This window comes from Podarcis erhardii (genome assembly GCF_964252035.2).
Source record: "Podarcis erhardii genome assembly, chromosome: 2".
In the NCBI taxonomy this organism is placed as follows: domain Eukaryota; kingdom Metazoa; phylum Chordata; class Lepidosauria; order Squamata; family Lacertidae; genus Podarcis; species Podarcis erhardii.
In genome coordinates this window covers 82,999,601-83,024,097 of record NC_138498.1, presented here as the reverse complement: position 1 = coordinate 83,024,097, position 24,497 = coordinate 82,999,601, and the positions used below count along the sequence as shown (strand labels likewise).

General features: G+C 41.0%; 1 protein-coding gene across 3 annotated transcripts in view; it reads right to left on the bottom strand.

The window, feature by feature from the left end:
- The window catches only part of CACNA2D3 (calcium voltage-gated channel auxiliary subunit alpha2delta 3), a 494,938-nt gene that overhangs the window by 40,244 nt on the left and 430,197 nt on the right, over positions 1-24,497 (bottom strand). For all 3 annotated transcript variants that reach the window (XM_081848836.1, XM_081848837.1, XM_081848838.1), the window contains 4 exons: positions 14,819-14,880; positions 12,822-12,866; positions 11,160-11,222; positions 7,849-7,919 (listed from right to left, as the gene is read on the bottom strand). In XM_081848836.1, the coding sequence (XP_081704962.1) occupies positions 7,849-7,919; positions 11,160-11,222; positions 12,822-12,866; positions 14,819-14,880 (241 nt within the window). The remainder of the gene's footprint in view (positions 1-7,848; positions 7,920-11,159; positions 11,223-12,821; positions 12,867-14,818; positions 14,881-24,497) is intronic.

Sequence of the window (24,497 nt, the reverse complement as noted above, 5' to 3'; positions counted from 1 at the left end):
GGTGCGGATGGGAAGTACAGTAAAGGAAAGGCGCTCATTACAGTTAAAGCAGTAGCTCCCAGTAGGTGGTCTATTGGCTAAGGAAAAACAGTGTTATGACCTTGGCTCTCTTCCCCTCTCCATTTCTCATTGCCAAAACTGGAACAGGATACCATATGGGACTTAAAAGTAACATAATTCATGGGTTACAGTTGAAGGCCCGGTGTCCAAATGATCATTATAGAAGAGGCTGTACTGAACATTTGTCCACATTAGAGCAGCAAATTGCAATAACATATTTAGAAACCTTTTCCCATGGTACGCAATACTGCTGTCTGACTTGCCTGTTCCTTATCCAATTGTTGTCTCTGGCACAATGCCCCTTGGCCTTTTCCAATCTCTCCATGTAATGCATCACAATATGAAGATATACGTGGCTTTACTGTTCTTCCATATGACTAACACATTAATATTATAGGGATATCTTTGTACAAGAAGGTGATGGATCTCGCGTCAGTGCAAGTGGCCTTCTAGTTGTTGTTTTCTCTCTGGGCCAAAGGCAGATAAGAGAGTACGGGAATGTTTACTTTTGCTATCCTCTCAAAATCTTCTAATATGTTCATATACCTGAAGAAATGTCTCCACCCCCATCGGACACTAAGGTTGTCCTCTGAGAGTCTTCTGCTGATTCCCTCACTGCAAGAAGTTACGTTATAGGGAACCAGGCAGAGGGCCTTCTTGGTAGTGGCACCCTCCCTGTGGAATGCCCTCCCTTCAGATGCCAAGGAGATAAAGAATTACACAACTTTTAGAAGACATCTGTAGGCAGCCCTGTATTGGGAGGTTTTTAACGCTTGGTGTTTTTATTATATTTTTAGATATGCCACAAACTGCCCAGAGTGGCTGGGGAAACCCAGCCAGATGAGCAGGGTATAAACAATAAAATTATTATTATTATTATTATTATTATTATTATTATTATTATTATTACAGAGCAGTTAAAAAAAGCTGGTGGTGGGGAGATTCCATCACAGAGGAGCCACTACTTCCTAAGTCCTGCTGGCTCACTGCAGCCAGGGAGAAAAGGAGTGCATGCATGAGAGTGGCCTTTTCCATTCCCAGTTCCCATTCATACCAATGAGACAGAAAACAGCCATAACAGCTCCAGAGCTGGCAGAAGATACCAGGGGAAGATGCCAAGGTAAGAAGGGAACTTTGGATCCATTCCAAAGTGTCCCCTGATCCATCCCTGACACACCCCATTTGTGGACAAATTGTTCGTGGAGCACTCACCGTGGAAGATCAATGGCTCCAGAGCTCTCCACCACCATACCAGGGAAGCCTCTGCCTGCGGATCTCCCTCTTCACCCACAGAACAGGGTGCCCACAGCATCCCACAGCCCCTCAGCCACCCTCCCAGAAAGCATAGGATTGCTTATTACTTGTCCAGTGCAGTCCTGTACATATCTATTCCAGAGGGAGTATCCACTAGTTCATTGTCAGCTAAGTGGCTACAGACTGCAGCCTTAATTGCCTATTTTATTATTGTTTGTTTAAAATTACATAGCAAATGACCCTGAGTAAATATTACGAAGGGGGTGGGGACATAAATATATTATATAAATAAGCAATAATCATTCTTGGTAAATTTAAACTCTGCTATAATCGGGGAAATGTGCTTGTTTTTACCCCATTGCTTAAAAAATAATACACCTGAAAGCCATTTCATAAGATCCCAAAAAGATCCTACTGGATCAGGCCAATGGCCCATCTTGTCCAGCATCCTATTCTCACATTGGCAAACTAGATGCCTGTGGGAAGCCCACAAGTACTTGTAAACTAAATGCTGCAACACAGGCTTCACTAGCCTGGTGCCCTCCAGATTTTGGTGGCATGGCTGTGCTGGTTGGGGCTGTTGGGAGCTGAAGTCCAAAATTTATGGAGGGCACCAAGTTGTGGAAGGCTGCTGCAGAAGAATAACTTCCAGATTATCACCCCTTCTTGTAATGATTGTGTATCTTTTGAGTATCTACATTTTACAGATAGCCGTTTCCTCTTTTGCTGATTATAGCTAAAGAACACACTAACTATCTGCTTTCCCTCTGAACTAAATTTAAATCCATAAAACTGGCCCAGCCCAAGCCTTGGGCTGTGCACCACTGCACTTAGCTTCTGTGCTTTATTTTAGCAACTGATAATAATATGTCTGAGTGTTTCTGACATCACTGTGCTAACTGCCTGCAACCTTGTCATTATCAATGACCATGGGATAGTTTCTCTGTGTATCAGGCAAAAAGTCAGGTAAAACACATTCATGAGAAACTTATTCCTGGAAGTAATGCCATAGAACTTTTTTTAGCGACTTAACATGCATCCTTTTAGAGCAAAACACCTTGAGACAAAACCGACTCTTTTATAGACAATTTCCTGATATAGTAAAAATCAAGGTTTGAACTCTGCAATGGATTACAAGGAGAAAAGAAAAGCTGTCTGAAGTCAATTTAACTTCAAAGGATTACCAGCAGCTCAGGTTATGCCAGCAAATTATAACAATGTTTGCCCCGGGATGCTCTGTAGGCATCTCACATTTCAATGCAAAGTGTTCAGTTACATTTTCGAAGAGATATTCATGTGACTTACATGAATGCAAGGTCTTTACTTTGAGGAAAGTATGATATTTACCCTTGGACAGTTATTTAAAATATTCAATACATTTGAAAAACTCCAACTGGCAGTACAGAAATAGATTTATCAATATAACATTATGGTCCAATTCTAGAGAACTACTGTCCATTGATTTTTAGGTTAGCATCATGTCTGGAAGCATATTGTGCCACATCTTTCTCAGAAGAACGTAAAATGCCCCAGTAAAAAATTGTCAGATCAAAGCGACTGCATGGAAAGGGAATTCTGTTCCTAGAAACAGGAAGAACATTTGGCTTCCACACCATATAAACCTCCTAAAATGCACGTGATTCAGTTTTAAGGATAGAAAGCATACGTAGTCACTTCATGCCTTTAAAGATTCATTCCAATTTGCTCACAATACATGAAACACGGTGGTTTTATTTTGGAAGAATATATGCACTGTGTACATTTCACAAGAGGGAGAAACATTTGCTGTTCTTTTCCACCAGAGACTAGTTAGCATCTTGGCTTTATTGAAATGGAAAGAACTAACATCTGACAATATGTATACTTTACACTGTCCAGTTGAAACTCCTCCAATGTTTTATAAATGTTCACATTTACACCTGCCGTGGATTTTAGTAGTAATGGGTGAAATCACCGGCTTGGGTCCATAAGTCTGACAGAATTCCACTCAGGAAATGCTCCTGCCCAGGGAAGAGGGGGGAGTCTATTTTCATCAGTTCCTCATACCCTCCCTTCTCAAAATCCTGAAAAATGAGAGTTGGAAGTACCTGTAGAACAGTGTGGGACATGGTACAAAGGGGGGAAACTACCACCCTCCTTCCAGAAGGATCCTCCACTAGATCTCATCCCCTTCCATTCACGTAAGAGACACTCTGGAGCATTATCACCAAATGCTGCAGATGTGCTTTAAGTGGTGGATAGGTGTCACTGTGACCCATGAGTTTTCCCCTTCCAGATCTCAGGGGTTTGGGATTATGCATATGTTAAAATAGGCGTGTGTGTATGGGGGGGTTACTCCCTTCCAGCTCTTCATTAATCAATTAAAAAATGTTGAATGTAGAGTAGATGTAGTCATATCCATTTTCCACAGCAAATAGTCCAGTTGGAAGCTTCCTGCAAAACATGATTACAATGGCAAAAAAAAACAAAACCCCAAACCAATCAACAACAACAAACAAACCAAAACAAACCCTCTACTGATGACTTCTAACTATCCATTTTGTAATGTATTAAGGCTTAGACATCTGCCTATATGGAAACCCAGACAACAGATAGCACTATAAACTGGATGCAAACGCCAGCAGCAATACTGGTGCAGTAAATAAAAAAATGGAGAAAAAAAGAAAAATGCTCATAAGAAGAACATTTGGCATAAGCAACATGATTTGAGACTGGTCTTCTAATATGACAATTCTGTAACATTTTTGATACAAACTAAGTTTATCTGAACACACCACTGCAACACTTTAAGCACCAGGGTGCCCATTAGTTATTATATTGTTAAGCTCTCTGAAAGGGGAGCTTTCAAAATGCATCCGTCCTAGGTGAAAATATTCCTTAATCCAAAATGTGTAGGAGATGGTTGTGGCTATTCAGTGTCACGCCCTATACATGCTCAGAGGCACTACCAACTATCTAGACTTTGCAACTTCCAGCCTTGGTGCCGTTCATTGCAACCAAGCCTGAAAAGAAGGGGAATCAGAGCCAAACCACAAGTACAAGCCTCCTGTGACATTTTGGCTGCTTCTATTTGACTAGGTTTCCCTGTATCCACAATAATGTTGTTGTCGTTTAGTCGTGTCCGACTCATTGTGACCCCATGGACCAGAGCTCACCAGGCACTCCTGTCTTCCACTGCCTCTCGCAGTTTGGTCAAACTCATGTTAGTAGCTTTGAGAACACTGTCCAACCATCTCGTCTTCTGTCGTCCCCTTCTCCTTGTGCCCTCAATCTTTCCCAACATCAGAGTCCTTTCCAGGGAGTCTTCTCTTCTCATGAGGTGGCCAAAGTATTGGAGCCTCAGCTTCACGATCTGTCCTTCCAGTGAGCACCCAGGACTGATTTCCTTAAGAATGGATACGTTTGATCTTCTTGCAGTCCATGGGACTCTCAAGAGTCTCCTCCAGCACCATAATTCAAAAGTATCAATTCTTCGGCGATCAGCCTTCTTTATGGTCCAGCTCTCACGTCCACAATAATAGCCCCTGTTAATTGGAAGCCATGTGAGGCAAGCCGGTGATGTTGTTCATTCTCTTCACTACTGTGGGGCCTTTCTTTTTGGGGGAGGGGTGAGCAGCACAGGTGTGGGAAATGACCACATTGTGTACTTGACATCTCTCACATGGTTCCTGTTTAGAGCAGTTACTGCTGCAGCATGTGGAACTGCCAGCCAGGATGTTGCAGCCATTTAGATGAATAGGCCCTAAGTGACTATTCATAGCTTTGACAAAGGAAGGGGGGACTGCAGAAAAGTCTCTGTTGCAGCTGGGCTATTTTAAAGACCTCTGCTGTTTGCCTGCTTTCTCCCAGTCTACAACAAAAATTATCTGCTTTGCAGAGAGGGAAGAGGCAGGTGGGTTACTTAGGAAAATTACCCTATTTGGGATTTATCTCCTTTTTAATTGCCAGCTCCTGTTGTTTAAATAACCACCTCATTTTCTTTATGTGCTGTCTTCAGGATGGAACTTGGTTGTTCTCAGCGTATTAACTTTTCAATCAATGAGCCGTCTCAAATTAGATACCAAGGCTATAAAAGGGGCTACACCCACTTTAGCTTTAGTCAGTCTTTCCCTAACTTTCCCTAACTCAGTATAATGCTCTACAACATATTACATGACAAAAATATAAGCTATGTGTGCATGAAGGTCTGTTTGTTTGCTTTTTAAAAACGCTAACACATTAGTTATACATGAAAGGTAAAGGGACCCCTGACCATTAGGTCCAGTCGTGGCCAACTCTGGGGTTGCGGTGCTCATCTCGCTTTATTGGCCGAGGGAGCCGGCGTACAGCTTCCAGGTCATGTAGCCAGCATGACTAAGCTGCATTACTTGCAATAAAATATGGTTGTGGGATGGGATTAGCTTTTCAATATAACTTGGAACTGGATTTCTTAATTTCTGCAGGTATTTTATTTGTTAACGTTTAAAAACATTTCTGTTTCACCTGAACAAAGTCTATCTTGCTTTAGCAATGATTTTACAGTTGTTAGATATTACAGTTCGGGAATATCTGTGTAATACAAAGGCAAATTCCCCCTGAGTATACCTCTAAGGTCAGTAACTACTTACATCAGAAAGTTAGCTGATGTAAATAAATTGTCTAGCCTCACTGAAGAAACTTTTTTTAGAGAGCTTCTATGCCTCTCCCAACCACTGATCACTGATCAAAAACCCAATTCTTCCAGAGAATATGTATATGGATTTTTCTATGAATGGCCCACAGAGCAGGAATAGTAGCAAGACAACTAAAGACGGAGGAGAAATGTATTCCGTTTGCTTTTAAAGGAACATCTACGTAATTCAAACGGTATGTGAACCAAAACACAGGTATTTTTTTTCAAAATTTACACTTTACCATTTGTGATATATTCTGTCAACAGAATAATGTGTACCAAAAGGCAACAATTACAATATGGGCTATAGATATTGGTTACAACATAGAATTGTCTGCATGGGAAAAATTATGGGGGCAAACCATGAATTTCTTTGCCTTCTATCTTATTAAGGAAAACCTACAAAAGATGATGTACCAGTGTTCCTTGACACCCAGCAAATTAGTGAAAATGTACAAAAGGGGGTTTAATTTATGCTGGAAGGTAGAGGGAACCCTGATTCATATGTGGTGGGCGTGTAAGTACACTAGAGAGTATTGGGAAATGATTCACATGGAATTTAAAAAGATTGTAAAACTCACATTTCCCAATAGACCAGAGGGAATAATAGGTGATGACATTCCCAAAAAGGCACTCAATATATTTTTATACACAACCGCTGCAGCTAGAATAGTATATGCGAAAAAACTGAAAGAAGAAGAGTTTTGGCAGAACAAATAGAATACATATAATTAGTAACCATAACCGCGAAACTAAGGAATAAGGATGAGTTAAAGAGAAGAGAAGAGTGGAGGTGTTTCGGAGATTAACTTAAGGGTACAATATACAATTTAACGTACAAGTAGGAGTTAACATGTAAGCAGCAGATAACATCAAAAAAGAAGACTTGAGAAGATAATGGGTGAAATATCAGGATATGCAGCAAATCAAGATTTCCATAGAATGCTATCGAGAGATGGACTGAAAAAAGAGTTCAGTGATTTATATTGTATGGTGTGTGTATAAAAACTGTCAAAATTTCATAAATAAAAGCTAAAAAATAAAAACAAACAATGTGTACAAAAAATTCATATACTATTGGAAAGTGTGCTTAATTCATATATTAGCAAAGATATACTAATACAGAGTGTTCATATATTTATATATATGCATATATTAGCAAAGATATACTAATACAGAGTGTAATAAGTTCCATCAGCAGATGTATTTGCAAGGGTGGGGAAAGCCCAGAAAAGTGCACTGGGGGGGGGGGGTCCATTCATTAAGCCAAAATGGAATGATTGTCTTAGTGTGAATTCCTTCTACTACGTTAGTGGAAAGATCCAGTCTGGATTTCTCAAAAAACAAGTCATGCCAGATGAACCTCTTTTCTTTTTTACAAGCTGAGTGGATCAGGGGAATGCTGTGGGCATAGTGTATCTTGATTTCAGTAAGACTTTTGACAAAGTCCCCCATGATATTCTTGTGGAGAAGCTGGTAAAATGTGGGCTAAATGAGGTAACTGTTAAGCGGATTTATAACTGGTTGACTGACTGAATCCAAAGAGTGTTCACTAATGGTAACTCCTCATCATGGAAAAAAGTGACAAGTGTGGTGCTTCAGGGTTCTATGATTGCAACAGCCACAGTTAATGATAACTCTTCTGGGGGTGTGGGTGGGTTGGTGGAAGAAATACCAACCCAGAGCACTGTGATGCCCACAGGGGAAAGAACCAGGCCCAATGCGATTGTATTTTCACATTAGCAGCCTCAGACAGAAAATCAGGATAGAAATAAAAGAAGCCATTACACAGAAACAAGCAAAATAATTTTTGAACTTGTCTTCCTATGTATTATCATTTTTGTTTGATGACTGCGAAAAGTAGTGGAGAGTAGACTTCTTACCTTTTAAAAGAACCCATTATGAGCAATTTGTTCATCACTGCACCCTCAACCTCACCAAAGAAGTTTCCAGTCTGCAAGAGAAAACATAACCGTGTCCGGAGATTTAAATAAATGCCAATCTGTGCTGGCTGCAATGTACCATGGCAGCTCCTATGAAACCATTGGAGGAGTTTTGACAGCTACGTAATGAAGTTTTAAGGGGTACTTCTCTTTCATAAAAATTGAAAAAGGATTTAACTGTCAGGACACGTTACAGGGATTACAAAATAATCCCTTGAGCAGATGTGAGAGCTTACACAATAGACTGGGGTTCATTGCATAACATCTGATGTTGGAAATAAAATAAAAAATACACTCAAACACTAAAGCTTGTAAAGAAAATACTCTAATCTGAGCATAAACCCATGTGATTAAAAAGCTGCTCCATAAAGATATAAACAGGGTTTGAAAGGATTTCCTAAACAAATCATAAAAAAGTTTTTTTTTTGTAATTCCTATATGACCTGCTTAAACTGTTTGAAACTACATTTTATCAGACATATAAATGTTTATATTCTGTTTCTGTATGAATAGCTTCATACTGGGGAGTGCTGCATTATGGTCTTGTTCACTAAATTAAAGAGGCCCGGGATAATGAAGATAAATCTTGGACAGGAAAATAACCGTTTGGGTTATAGGTTTTCTGGGCAATCCCAAAGAGACCCGTTATCTCCCAGGCAGGCCTCTTTCCTGACATACAGTTTCGAAAGCCCCATACATATGTACTGAAGTGTCATTTTGTAGCACAGAAACAACTTGTTCGTTAAAAACCCTTGAGTACGTTGCTTCATACAACCGCCCCACCCCCCACGAAATTCCTGTATGCATTCTATCTACTCCTTAAAGGAGTAATCCCAAAATTTCTGTGGGAAGAAAAGGGATGGTGTGGATTCCATGGGTTTTGTTTTAATGAAACCCTGATACCATGGCAAATGATAGACACGGCCTCAAATATGCACCTGGGAGTTTGTTGGCAAAGAAATTACAGGCTAAGCCAAAAACGGAAGCATTCCTCTGCTTAAAGAACAAGCATTGCCTTCTCTACCCGAAAGTATTTGGGTGTGTAAATCTTGCTAGGAGCAAGGAGATCATTTGTACTTTATTGCTTTAATACATCAGGTTCACTGGGGCCCTGCGAGCAATGAATATCAAGAGGCTAAGGGTGTCAGGCATCAAACAGGCCCCAACAACTACACTTTCCTCAGATTCACAAAAATGACAACAACCTATATCATTTCACAAAAAGAAGGAAATATGATTCTACAACTATGCATCAGTTGCAGTTCAGCTTTAAAGGTAAGCTTTCATCGCATAATAATAAGCTTTGAATAATTTGAAACAATAGTAGAATGATGCAACCAAGCATGTTTAATTTCTGTTGGTTTATATTGGGGGGGGCGGTATTTAAGCATGTATTGAGACCATGCAGGTTTAGCTGGATAATGTTTCTAGAATTTTCTGCTTTACTGAACTTAATTTGACCTTTCCATTGAAAATTCCATACTAAGAGTTTTCTAGAAAACACAATGCGAGTGCTTCTCTAGTTACCCATAAATGAGGAGTTTTCACAATATCCATAGGATGAAAAATGGAAGAATCCTTGTTTATCTTAAAAGTTACTGTAATTTCAAATATTTTGTGTACCCAATATCCTTTGCCTCTGAGTTGCTAGGACTATTTCCAATATCCTTACACACCTCAAAAAACTATGATTAGATATTCAGATTGCATTTCTAGGATATCCAGGAGGGGAAGTATACATCATGACAGTGTAACTGTGGCCATTCAACAATATGCTGTCCTCCTGGGTCCTGCACAACTCTAAGGAGATATCTGCCCAATCCTCCTCTGTTCTTTCACATACATTCTCTCTGGTTTGAGTAGTTAACTCAATCTATTTTAACTTTGCTATGCCAGGGAGTGTATCATAAAGGGGAAAGAGGTAGGGTTGCCATATGTCCTCTTTTTCCAGGACCTGTCCTCATTTCTATGGGTATGTAAAATGAGAGTTGTCATAGAGATCCATAGTGAAAAGTAGAAATTGGCAAATATGCCCTCTTTTTTGCTCTTCAAAATATGGCAACCCTAGAAATAAGTGTAGCACTGATCAAGGAAGTCACAGTTAAGGACAAGGATTTTGGGACAGACAAAAGTACAAAACAACTTGTGGAATTCAGTGACTTGAGCTGTGATGGTGCCCATGGCCAAAAAAGAGGAAACACATCACCCAGAGAAAGGACGCTGATCTGCATAAATTTGCATATGCTAATTTATGTGTATAGATACAAATTTAGAAATGATTACTATAATGTAAACAGAAATATAATACATCCCTGCACAGTGGGAGAAACTATGACCAGGGACCTGTTGTTGGGCAATGTCAAGGCTCCAGCTCTCCCTTCTTACGGTTCTTTATCTTTAAACAGGACTTTGACCAAGCAGAAGACTGCTCTTTGTAAAGTAGGGCTCATGGTTCCCCTAGAAGGCCACTAGTCTAAGTGGCTTTAAAAGGAGATTAGACAAATTCGTGGTGGATAAGTTAAAAAATAAATATCTCCCAAATATCTCAAAAATATTCCAAAAATATGCAATCAACCATGCAATCATAGAGTTGTTATCAGTGGGTGCTTTTCAATTTAAATATTAAAATTTGATATGTTTTGCAGAATTATATATGGTCATTGTTTTCATACAATGTTTGATCCAAATTAATTTAGGTCTACGAAGTTACTTCAGCATAGCCATGTATTGCCAGAGGCTGCTATATTGGGCCACTGCTAATCCATATTTTCTGAAGTCATGCATAACAAACCACATTCTACTTGTTCCTAATTCTTCCTGTATATTCATTAAATAACTTGATTTTCTATCCAAAGCCATGGGCAAACTTTAACACTCTATATTAACAGCCATAATTGTATCGCTCATACAGAATTGCTTTATCTTCAAAATGTTAGAACAAACCTTTCTAATTTTTTTTTTTGGGGGGGAGACTTTCAGAGAAACCTCCCTCTCAAGGTAAAAATTCCTCAAGAGTGACAGACATGTCTGCAGAAAGGGTTTCTATAAATTAAAAATTTTATGAGCTTTAGAGCAGACCCACCCTGCTGTGAGGCAGAAATTATTTCAGACCCCCAGAAAGATAGACTATGTGCTTTTGGGCAGGGAGGTTGCATTTATTTTTTAATCTTATGCTACTTATTTCCTCAACACAGATCAGACAGAAAACCTAATTTGTATGAAACTGATTTTAAAAAGAGATTTACACTTACCTGTGTGTAATCTTCTGAAACTAGTATAAATCCATTATTATCAATGAGGTAACAGTTAATATTCTGTAACATAACACAAGTTATGATCAAATGCTTGATTTCAAGAATTAAAGAAGTTCACTGATGCGCTATATAAAGGGGAAATGCTTTATTCATATGCATTGGTAAATGTTCACTGTGGAGATTCTGTCTTTATGTTTCTCATCCAAGCACATAATAGTGATGTTTTCCATCTCTCACAAAAGGCACACTCTGCGCAGGTCTGGAGGCCAAACAGCACTTCTCTGAGACTGCACAGTGGTGCAGTTAGTTAATATTAATCTCTAATATATACTTTACACAAGATTGTGGTGTGTTCATTCTTTCAAGAGGGATATAAGGGGACTTACCAGGAATGTAACAGTGAAAGGCTTACACAAGCCTGCAACCAGCTATCTGCTGTGCATTTAACAGGGGAATGTAAAACTCTGCTAAGTAAAGGAACTTGCTAGCACAACTTAGGAAGGATATTAATAAACAATATATCCTCTCCCGCCTCCCTGAACATTCCCACACTTGTGACCTCCTCAATTGATGGAAGAGAAGATTTGGAGTGACCTACAAGCCACTCTGGAGGGCTTTGTGCATTACTTCACTTCCTTCAAAATGTAGTAAGCCAGCCCTGACCATCTGCTAAATGGGACCTGAGACCTTTGTCCCAAAGTCCTGTTTTGATGACATCATTGGACAGTGAGGGAGGGAGGATAAATGCATTGCTATATCCAACAGCAGAACGTGTATGGGTGACATAGGCTTGAGGATTTTGCTCTGTGGTTTGTAAGAGTTTCTATTCAGGGAAGGAGATGTGCACTCATGGAAGGATTCAAAAACTTTGGGTCCAATTCATGTTGTGGAGCTTTGTGGCAATTTGTTAGGGGTGCAAAGTCTCCCGCCCTGCAGATGCTGTGAGCAGTAGGCCTCACCACTCCACAAAGCCCGACCAGCGGAAGGTGGAAGTTTGGATGGCATCCAAACTGCACAATCTCAGATAAGGATGCAGTTAAGCACATACCTTGAAATGAACTCATTCTTCTTTTAGTCAACAGCACGGAAGGGGAATCTGTAGCCCTCAATATGCTATTTGACTCCAAATCCCATAATCTGGCCATTTTGGTTGGGGCTGATGGGAGTTGGAGTCCAGCAACACCTGCAGGTTTTCTATCCCTATCTCTGGTCAAGAGCCTTAGCACAATATAAAAGGTATAACCCATTGCTGGGCAGCTTTGGGTAGGAAAAAAAGTTTCAAGGAAATGTTGCTTTATATAAGTAATACCAGGCCAAAACAATGGAAAACTCCACCTTTCTGTACATTTAAAATAATGGCAAAGAGAAGAACAGACCACATACTTCTTAGTAATATGTTTGCTTTTTACATAATCATTCCCCTAGCATTCAAGCATACAACCACCACTGGTATGTTCATATGTCCAGGAAAAGCTTTATCATTGGATATTGTAGATTAGATAAATTGGCTCTTAGTCCTTGGGTGGGGTTGGTTGAAGGTTGTGTTGCATATTCATTTGTAAATACATGCTTTAAGAAAATAAAATGTCTCCAGTTTTTACTTGTGTTCACTTTGCAACCCTGCAGGTATTAAATGTTAAGAAAATATCTGCTGCTTACCTCGTCATCACAGCTGATAGAGCATCTCCCATCCAGAGATGTACACTGTAGGAAAATATATTTATCCCATGAGAATACTGTTTTATTTTTTCTGCTATTGAACTTAACAAAGATGCTTGATTTATAAATAATATTAAGAGAGTAAAATGAAACCTGTGTGATTCCTACTTGATATCGGGGTCTAGTTCTACAACAGACTAAGAGCTGTACCAAGTACTTATTTTACTTTAATAGATTTCTAATCTACTCTTCATTGCCAATCCCAGAGCAGGTTACAGTGAGACACAATCACGACACAAAGTCATAATATTCAACAAATTCAATTACATCAGACCCGAGCAGCAAAAAACCACATCATTAAAACCTATTAAACATACGCTTTTACCATAGATGTGATTCAACTCACATCTCCCACATGTATTAGGGAGGGAGGGTTGTTTGCAAAGAAACGCTCAGACACACTCACACAAGTTCACTTGGTCAGGAAAGGACTGGTGGTGGGAGGAGAGGCAGGCTAGAGGTGGGCAAAGAGGAAGAGAGCGAGCCAATCAAAAAAGATTGTGCCTGCAAGTATGGTCAGGAGAAATGTCTGTCCAAGTATGATGAAAGCATAAGGCAATCAGGTTTGGACTATAAGGGGATAATTAAAATAAGAAAAATGTGGATTTCTTTGGTAGCAATTTTAAGCAATGGTATGGAAGAGACCTTAAAGGTGAAAGAGACCATAAGCCACAGGTGGGGAACCTCAGACTCCAGGGCCAAACGCCACCCTTCAGGCATTTCTAAATGGCCTTTGGGACTCTCCCCTGCTCTGTGCCCTCCTCAAGTGCTTTTGTCTGGCTGGATCATGTCCTTGGACTGTGACCATTCATCTTGCTTGTTTGGATGGGAAACGGAGAGATGCTTCTGCATGTAAGAGCCTCAAGGTTTCCATGGTTGGAATGCAGCCTAAGAGCAGCTGCTCCACCCACTTTTACCTCTGACCACCCACACTTCAGTACCTGGTCCCAGTGGCATAGCGTGTGCTACCACTGCCCAGGACAGGCAGGTATGCACCGGAGGGGGGAGGGTGCAGAGGGAGCCCGCTGTGGCCACACCAACACTACTGCATCAAATCAGTCTTGGTTGGACTAATCTGAAGGGTACACTCACACCACCCTGGCAGCCCTGCGTGGCTTTGCGAGGCTGCGATCAGACTGTCTGACCCAGCCTCGCAAAGTGGCATGGGGGATGCACTCACATGCCGGAGCCCAGGAGAGAAGAGAGGTGGTGAGGCTGCCGATGCCTCTCCTTCTTTGCTGCTTACGCTTGACCTAGGAGTGGAGCTGCGGCTGACTGGTGGCATTGGGCCATTGCACAAGGAAGCGGCCTCCCCACGCAGTGGCGTAGCGTGGGTTGTCAGCACCCGGGGCAAGGCAAGTAATTTGCGCCCCCTAACCCGTGGATTTGCGCCCCCTAACCCGTGGATTTGCCCTAACCCCAGATGTTGCGCCCGGTGCGGCCGGCCCCCCCTGCACCCCCCACGCTACGCCACTGTCCCCACGGTTCCTCGCGTGCCAGAGCCCAGTGGAGGAGAGGGGCAGTGATGCTGCCACAGCATCTCTACCACTTCCACCCCTCTTCCTCCCTCCTTGGTGGGCAGTGGCAGTAGCTGCGCCTTCCCCTCCCTCTTGGCTTTCAGTTGGTCAGAAATATTGATGTGGAAGATATACCTTGCATTTTGTTCAATCGCCTTCTTAAAAGTGCCTATAGACAGGCTCTGTTTTGCATGTAGTCCTGGTATAGCAGTACCACTTTGGACTTTAATGGATGGGATGACTGGGGTGACTAAACTGATGGGCTTTATCTAGCAGGGAGTCTTTAGATTTTCTATTTAACCATAATTCACTGGAAACCATTGTTTCATTGGGGGAAAAATGCAGCACAGGTTCTGCCAAGATCTTTACCTCTTCTTCTCTTTGTGGGATAAAGCTATCCAATACCCAACTGTAACATACCTGTCTACTAGCAGTCCAAAATTTCCTCTGGAAAAACTCAAGTTTCATCTGGATACCAACAGCTGGTGAAATAATAAAGAACAGGGGTTTGTTTTGTAGGCTTTTTATGCTTTCATTTAATAATTTACAATTCAATGCTTTTTAAAACTGGAAACAATTGTAAAAAGAAAGAAAGAAAATCACCTCAGAAGGAACGTGGACAACAAATAGAAATCAACATGCCACTCTACAAATAAGGTAAGCCCAACATGAGGATACAAATTGACTTCTGCTTTCAATTCTAAATGCATTTATGTAGAATTAACATTTTTTTCAGTGGAACTGACTTCTATGCAGATTTACTTAGTTTTTGCAGCCACTTCTTGTGGCTGTCTCCACTGTGGGCTTACTCTCAAGTAAAAGGCTGTTATTGGGGACCATAAAGCATTGAAAGAGCTACTAGTGCATCTTGCATGACCTGCTTCCTTTCCAAGCTAAATTCCTACACTCGTCTTTCCCAGTTTGGCGAGGTCCTCTCCCCAGCAGGCTATTTATTCAGGGCCCTTTTCTGAGCCTGCTGGCCTTATGCTGTTGACCCTTGTTTTTCCAGTCTGAATAATTCATTTTAACAGATGATAAAAAACAGCAACCACGAGAATGCATCTAGTTTGGTGATAGAATACTGACATCAAATTCTAAATTGTTTTATTACATTGGTTCTGCACAAGTTTGATTCCATGTCTTCCTCATTTTTATTTAATTTATCTCTCCCCCCTCCCCACGTAAGAAATTTACTTTAACTGGGCAAGATAAAGCTAGCCTTACGCGACACAGCAGAAGCCAATTGCCCTCAGTGCAACTTGCCTTCCGCAAACTGGCCAGGGAAAACAAAAATACTGCAACCATTCATTTTCCGGAACAAGAGGTTTAAAGGCAGGGTCCAGGAATAGTTTCTGAGTAATACTGTGCCAACATATGGGAACTAGATAGAGACGGCTACTTTCCAATTGGCTTGAAAATGTCTCTTGTGGTGGCTGGAAAGTGTGAAGAGCCAGTAATCTGTTGGCTTCATCCATGTGGGGAACTGTTATCATGCTCCTTCAGCCACTTGGAAATGCAGAGATGAAAAAGCATGACGATGTTGGATTCCACACGTAGCTGGAACCTCTCATTGAATGGCTCTCCTCGTGGATGAAATCCCAACACCGGGTGATATCTGCATGCTAAGGAAGAGGGAGGCAGGTTCCTGGTCCTCCAGACTTCAGCTTCAAGGACTGATAATGTGATGTCTGAACTGGGTCTAAATCTCGAATGCAAGCATGTGTTGGAGGGTTGTGTAGTATCCACATCAAGGCACAAATAACAAACAAACATCTTTTAACAACCAGCCTACACCCAGCTTATAATGGTAACATTCACAGGCCTTCCCAATGTAAGGACAAACACTATTTAATGGTGTCTGTTCTGCTGACAGAAAGCTCTTTGATCCAGCAAAGCCTTCCATGCATAGAGAGGGGAGGGGAAGGTGAATATTCTCCTTCCTCATGCAGCCCCTCCCACGCCCTATCCAAAAGAACAAGATCAAAGGGGAAATGAGAAAGCAAGACCAGATCACAAGCTAAGAGTCAGGCCCAAAGATCAAGTCAAAATGCACTGGAGAGAGAATACCAAGAGAGAGAATACCACGAAAAAGACCACTGAGTCAGGAAGTGCTCTTGCTCCATTTCCTGCTCAGGCAGAGTTAATGGTCAGCCTGGGTGGAGTCAGTTCAGAAGGTTATTCCCTAAGAAGCTTTAGTGATGCTACTGTACATGGGGTGATTTAGTGATGCTACATGGGACAGTGATCAGCTCTTCTTAACAAGATTACAGAAATCCACATTGTGAGCAGGTAACAATATTTTCCCAGTAGTGATGTATGGAAGTGAGAGCTGGACCATAAAGAAGGCTGATCGCCGAAGAATTGATGCTTTTGAATTGTGGTGCTGGAGGAGACTCTTGAGAGTCCCATGGACTGCAAGAAGATCAAACGTATCCATTCTGAAGGAAATCAGCCCTGAGTGCTCACTGGAAGGACAGATCCTGAAGCTGAGGCTCCAATACTTTGGCCACCTCATGAGAAGAGAAGACTCCCTGGAAAAGACCCTGATGTTGGGAAAGATTGAGAGCACAAGAAGAAGGGGATGACAGAGGATGAGATGGCTGGACAGTGTTCTCGAAGCTATCAGCATGAGTCTGACCAAACTGCGGGAGGCAGTGGAAGTCAGGAGTGCCTGGCGTGCTCTGGTCCATGGGGTCACGAAGAGTCGGACATGACTAAATGACTAAACAACAACAACAATCTTAGAATTACTCAGGGCTTTTTTCAGCTGGAACTCACAGGAACTCAGTTCTGGCCCCTCTCAGGTGGGTGCCATTGCCATTGTAAGAGAACAAGGCAGCTGTTCATGGTGAGTTCCGGCACTTTTCCCCCCTAGAAAAATAGCACTGGAATTACTGGCCTTGGAATAAGATGGGGAAAACTTCCCTTACTAATGCACAGCAATGTAATACTTTTGAGATCTCATTTTGATAACAGGCTTCACATTAAATATGCAGAAGAGTGGTAAGTTTATAGTGGATAAATCAAAGAGACTTTATGTTTCTTATAACATCCACACTGCATGGGAAGAAATTAAAATCTGTGATGAAACAATTATACAATGGATCATCTAGAAAACATTCCATGTGCAGATTATTTTTCTACTGAATGGTACTGTGCAATGTTTGACTCCAAAGGACAATTCAAATCCTGGGACTGATTTCTGCAAAGCTTAAATTATTCTCATTTCAAAGTAATGAGGAAAAGCAAGAAATTGCTATTTTGTGTGGTGTCACTCTTAAGTGTTTTAATGATTTAAAAAAAAAAACTGGATTAAATAGGAAATAGAAGATCAGGCAGAATCAGTGGACCTGCTCCTGCTTGTCTGCATTCAGGCAGAACACCTACCATTTTAATGGAATTTTTTCTTGTTTAAAAATGGCAGGACTGGATTTATTACTATTTTCCCAGGTGTTCCATTCTTTTTGATATCTTAAGCTTTTGGCTCATAATACAGCTGCAGCATTAACTTGCAAGGTACAGCTTAGCTATAATATTTCAGATGTGTAGCTGAGGCCATAGACTCAAACTGCATCATGATAAAATCAACAAATGTCCCATGTGATTCTTTGATGGGAGAGAACAGAAGAAAATGCTCCCACACACACTTCATGCGAGTAGTGGCTGGACCAAGAGTTTGCTTTGAAGAAACAGAACATAGCCTGTCCTCTTACTCAAGCCTCTTTTATTGTTTATATGTTGTATTTTACAACCTTTTTAGGAAGACTGCATAGGGTTTTATGTGCCTTTGGAATGTCTCCCCAGAATTCATTTCCCCCAACACACTATGCTTTGAAAAGTCATTGCCATATGAAGCATAATAAACAGCAATTATGAATGTTTCCTGCTTTTCAGGTCATAGTGATTTAATTGAACTGATTTTCAGAAGAATTAGCAGCACTAGTGAATGGAATACTAATTTTCTTTTGAACCTCAGTGGCAAAAACAAAGCAATGCTGCAGGATTTAGTGTGAGAAAATATATGTATATTTCTTGTGCTTTTCAAGAGCAATGAAACAAACATAGGTTTGTTTGTTTTTTAAATGTTTGGATCATCTAATGCTCTGAGAACCATTCCACTACACACACACACACACACACACACACACACACACACACAACCCTTCTGGAGCCAGCACATTCTTCTTCTGCACATTCTACAATCCAATCCGTCAATATACCAGAGCTTCAGAGTTCAATAGCTAAACCCCAAACTGGTTAATATTTGTCAGTGTCCTACAAATCAGTTGCACTTTTAAAAGGCAATGACTCAAACTTACAGCTCCCATGCTGTTAATTTCCTGTACAGCCAGGTTCATGAATATAGTTGTTGCTTTTAATGGATGAGTCAGGAAACATTTCATTGATGCTGACAACATGGTAGGGGCATTAAATGGCACTGTGCTGAGCCATCTCTATTGACCAATAATAAGTGTGGGGTGGTTTCCTACCACTGTGTTTTGGAACATATGTGTTGTCATTTCCTAGCAACTAGTAGCCGACTCATTGGCCACACTGGCAGAACGCAAAAGGAAGGAGCTTATGGAAGTGCCAGCGGGTGTGCCCAGCAGCTGGCAACCTCATGCAGAGCTGGCATCCTAGGCAAACATCCCCTTTCCGCTAGAGCTCTGCTGGCCCAGGGTTCATCACTGACTATCTGGAAATAACTTACAGACTAAATGCAGATGCTTGGGAACCTAGGAAGCTGCCTTATTCTGGATCAGACCATGGATCTGTCTAGCTCATTGACATTCACTGACAGCAGCCCTGCAGGGTTTCTTTCCTTCTCTGATCTGAAGCCATCATGGCCTGAACCTTGGGACCTTTTGCATTTAAAGCATGTTCTCTACCACTGAGCTATGGCTCTTCCTGGTTAACTCCCTCAATTTATTTCTTTTCTTCTTCTTTTTACACCTTTGACACCTAACTACCTGTTTGGACCATTTCTTACTGCATTAAAGGATGCTCAGTTGTTAGTTTCTAAGAGCACAGGATGCAATCCAAACACGTCCAGCTCTCACCAGTGCTTGGATGGGAGGCTACCTAAGAGCTCTCATTGACATTGCCTCGAGGTGGGACACAAACATATTAGATAAATACAACAATAACTATAAGAAAGGGTTGAATCCAGGAGTCCTCTTTCCATTTGCAGAACAGGCTCTGATTCAGCAGAAGCTACTGTTGGAGAATGGCTAGGGGATGGGAGAGGCAATTTTTGGCCAATCTCTCCCTTCCTCTCCCTCTTCCACCCAAATTGGATTGGATTTCAATGTCTAGAATTAATAGTACATCAATAATATAAATACTAGGGCTCCAATGAAATCTGCCACCCTATTCTTGGTTAGGTGGGGTAGGGTGGGGGCACTTGCCATAGTGGTCAGAAGTAGCTCATCAGCAGCAATCTCCCCCCAGTGGCTACAACCTGCTATTCTCCCCACCACAACTAGGATACCCCTAGAATGATGTGGCTTTTTGAGGGAAGCTGAATGGATTACTGCAGGGAATTAACTGAAGAGTTCTAAGTACATTTTAACAGTTTAGACTTGATATAAAGCAGGGAGTGGGGGTGGAGAGAGGAAATTGTCACAGTTTGGCTCATTTCCTTTCCAATCCTTTCCAAACCATCCAACCCACTGTGAAGCAGAGGGAAAACCTCCCCCACCTCTTATTTCATTTTGGCGATATGCACAGCGGAGTTCACAAGGAGGTTTGTCTTGGGTTTTGTCAGCATGCCTGTCCTTTCGGCAAAGGAAGAGGAGACATGAGCTGTAAACTTATTCATTAAAGGCTCTAGATCTTGCCCTCCTGGTGCAAAAGCATCACCCAGGGTGGCTTACAACATTCAAAACGGCAATTTCATGAAACATGATAATATAATAAAACAATCAGCCAAGGAGGTGAAACTAGCTGTCAAGACCAAGCATAAATGCAGTATTTGCCACATACTACAAAAGCCTGCTGGAATAAAATGGTCTAATAAATGATGAATAACAGTGACCTGGGAATGATCAGAGTTCTAGTCCATTATCTTTTGGGCACCCAAGTATGAAGAAGGTTGCATTACATGAACACAGGGAAGATGGGAAGCAGGACCTAAAACCTTTCATGCATCTATATCCCTAAAAGATATATTGTATATATTCATACCAGTAGATATATTAATATGTTCTAAATCAATATTTTATTTTTAAAAGTTTCACCTATCTGCATAAAGATGCTTTAGAATCACTCACTCACTCACTCATTCAGAGACTTATTTGCTGGGCTACCAAAATTGTTAGCTACTTCAACATGATATAAAAAGCAAGTTTAGGTATGTCCTGATTCCTAGAAAAAAATCTGACAATGCACTTATCTTCCTAAAAATGGTACCTATGAAATTCAGTCCAAAATAATTGAGGTAATTTACCACTCTAAAGGCTGAACTATGATACAAGCATAGTCCGAATAAACTTGGTTGTTGAGAAAGTCACCACCCTCTAAAGTGAAAAAAGTTAATGTGCAGATCTGTCTGAAAAAGAGCCACAAATCAATGCTAGATATATTTGTATGGGCAGCATACAACAAGAACAACAACTTCATAAAAAGCACTACTCAACACATGTTGAGAAAAAGTTTCTTCAAGGACTAATGTTACATGTTCTGTTTAAAAATATGGGCAGTTCGGAGCTGGCAAATGCCAGCTGTCCCATGACAAAAGCACAGATTTTGGAGGTACTGGGGAAACAAATGTGCATTTATTACACATATACCAGCAATTACGTACAAAGATCCCACATAGTTTGTATGAAAATGCATGTTCCTGTATTTTTATAATAAGGATGCTGGCATTTATAGAGATTAGCTGTTAAGAGTAAATTCCTTTAAAGCAGCTTACTCGTTTGTTGTCATTATCTACTGCTAGTCATTCATTCATTTAATATTTGTTTTTAAAAATGCAGCAGTTTCTAATCTGTGCAGAAGATAGCACCACACTAAATTGTTCAGTGATACTCAATGTTCAATATAAACATAAGGTACTTACTGGGTTGGCTAAGAGCCATCTATCCTGAAGTACCCTGATCTTTAGTTCTAAGCCATGTTGAAACAAGAAGTCATTAATTCAATCCCAGCAAGATTTTAATGTAAACTGCAATGCTGAGATTTCCCTTTTTCTAATCTACCTTCATCCTGTAGCCTCTCAAAGCAGGGCAGGGTTGTGCATATCTTTCTTTTTAAAGGACAGAGCAGTTGTGTTTATATAGCTTCTCAAAAAAATAATTGTAGGTGTGCCTGGTAAGATTCTATTGAAATCAATTTTCAATGGTGCACTTATAATAACTACATACTGGCAGGATCATTGTAAAAACCTGCAGTTTAAAAAATATATATGAGATATATATCAGAATAGATGAATAAAAGAATAAGTTAAGACAATTTGGAGTATGCAGGGAAGGACAAAAATAAATGTAAGGAACTGCAGAAAGAGGGAGAAGGGGGTTGAAACTGAAAATTGTAAAACTTGGCAAAATAATTGTAATGTATATATAAATGAAAATCACACACACACACTACATACTGATAGCCTCTTGGTTTAAAATAATTTATCATTTCATTGGTACATGGTAAAATGGGGAAGCAGTAGACATGATCCCCAGAACTGATCCACTGATCCTCTAATCTACTGAAATCTATAAGCTGCAACATGATTTACACCCTATGCCCTTTTAAAACGTCTTGGGGGGGTTATTGGGTTGTTGTTTTTATTTTGATTATGTATTCTGTGGTTTTATATTCTGATTTTATTCTGTGAATGACCCTGAGACCTGCAGGCATAGGGTGGTTAATAATAATAATAATAATAATAATAATAATAATAATAATAATGTGCAGTGAAAACATGGAACACATTAGCCAGGCTGAAATAGGTCGCAACTAATACACCATACTCTTTGTAACTTGCCAAAATTGCAAACAGCCAACTTAAGTCCATAATAGGGGAGAAGCAATGTTTTCCCTATACCCTTTTGGTGTGATGCTAGAGCAGGCATAGGCAAACTCGGCCCTCCAGATGTTTTGGGACTATAACTCCCATCATCCCTAGCTAACAGAACCAGTGGTCAGGGATGATGGGAATTGTAGTCTCAAAACATCTGGAGGGTCGAGTTTGCCTATGCCTGGGCTAGAGCATGAAAGAAGCCTAGGAACTGACATACAGTAGATTACATTTTATGATTCATCAGTTGTTACACTGAGAAACCCATCACATTTACAAAAAGAAAAACACACACCAATAAACAAATTTTAGAAAGGGGCAAGATTAGATGTAGACACACAAGGCATTTTTTATAAAAAACAAACAAACACCAAGACTCCTTGTGCTCTGCTTCCCCTTTCTTACCACCCAGGATGGCCCTGCCTTCTGCCTGCCCTTCAGAGTCAGCACATCACACAGGGCTGGGTCTCCTCCTCCTCACCCACTCACCAGCAGCCACTGCAAGCTGCCCAAGGGAGGAGGCCAGCAGGGGAGACCATAGAGATGTCTTGGAGAGGCGACAGGATGCTTCCTCACAGCTGCTACCACTGCTCAGGACAAGCGGTAGCAGTACTGGCAGGGGGAATAGGGACACTCTAGGGTCAAATCAGATGGCTTTCATAATTCCAGCACTGTTCCTGGAAAATCGGGATACTTGAAACATATGGTAAACACTGTAAATAATTATTCAATGGGGTGGCGTGAGCAGACACCTCTCTTTGGGGCGGCTCAGAGACCAGCGGAGGTGGCAGCTGCTGCCTGGAGGATTCCCAAGGAGAAGGAAGAGAAGGCTGAGGGAACACATCACAAGGGAGGGTGTTTGAAAAGGGGTGAGGGGCCGCCAACTCTGCAGGCCAGGGGTGACATAACGGTCCTGAGACTTGGAGCATGTTTCCCCAAAGGGAAGCCTCAGAAAGAATGTAGTTGGAGCTGTGGACTCAAAAAGGCTGAAAACCTCTGCCCTAGGGAGAGCATTCTTCCTAAAATATCTAGATTTTTCACTACTCACATCTTAGCATCCCTTGGTTCAGTTATTAGAAATAACATGTTCCAGAATTGCTCAACTTCTCTGTCACCATATGTGCAATACAGACAACTGCACTTATTAGGAACATTAGAGTAGCCTTTATGTTCGTGTCCATTGACACTCCCTTTTGAATATACTTTTTGATGCAGCACCCATTCATTCTTTTCCCAAATGTGACTGAATTCAACTGAGCTTCCCTGATAGCAGAAGAGGCTGAGAGTGCCTGATGATTTTACCTGCCAAATTACTAAAATATATCTAGGCATTTCTACTGGTGAAACACTATACACCATCCCTGGGCTTAAACAAAAGCAGATTCCACAGCATTCTTGCTGTTTTCGTAAACGTGTGCTTTGCAATAGATTTTCTTTATAAAACAAACCCCATAGTGGCCTGCTTTGGAAGTGTTCGACAGCGAAATCAGTATAATTCATCCTCAATTGAGTGTTCCAAGGATTTATTATTTCTGACAGCAGCACAATTGTGGTACATGTGGTGAAGAATGAGAAGTTCACCCATATACCTTGCTTTCCTCTCCGCCTTCATATATTTATATACATATATATAAGTTTTCTGTGGGTGGAAAAGAATTTTTAAAACATGGTGGGCACAGGCTAAAAAAATCTGCTTGTAGTTAAGAAATATGCCAAAAGCTCTCTAGGATGTTGTGGCAGATATAAAACTCACTGCGCTGTCTGCTACATCAGTTGAAACAGAAGGTTTCAAAAAAAAAAACTTGCTGGAGGAAGAGGAATGGAGACACAGGAACAGCAGCCTGCTGTATATTGCCTTGTAAAACATACCTGCCATTGAAATGAAGAACAGCAGCAGCAGCAAGCAGAGGTATCCCGTGTCGTTCATGCTTGATAGCATCATATGGAAAGTGTTTGCCCCCTCTGTGCACCATTTGGGAAATGTCATAGAGAGCAGTAACACGGATATTCCTGTTTCTGCCTGGCTATTATACTCACATACACTACGTGGCTACGACAGCTACTGATCACTAAAGAGGACCACTA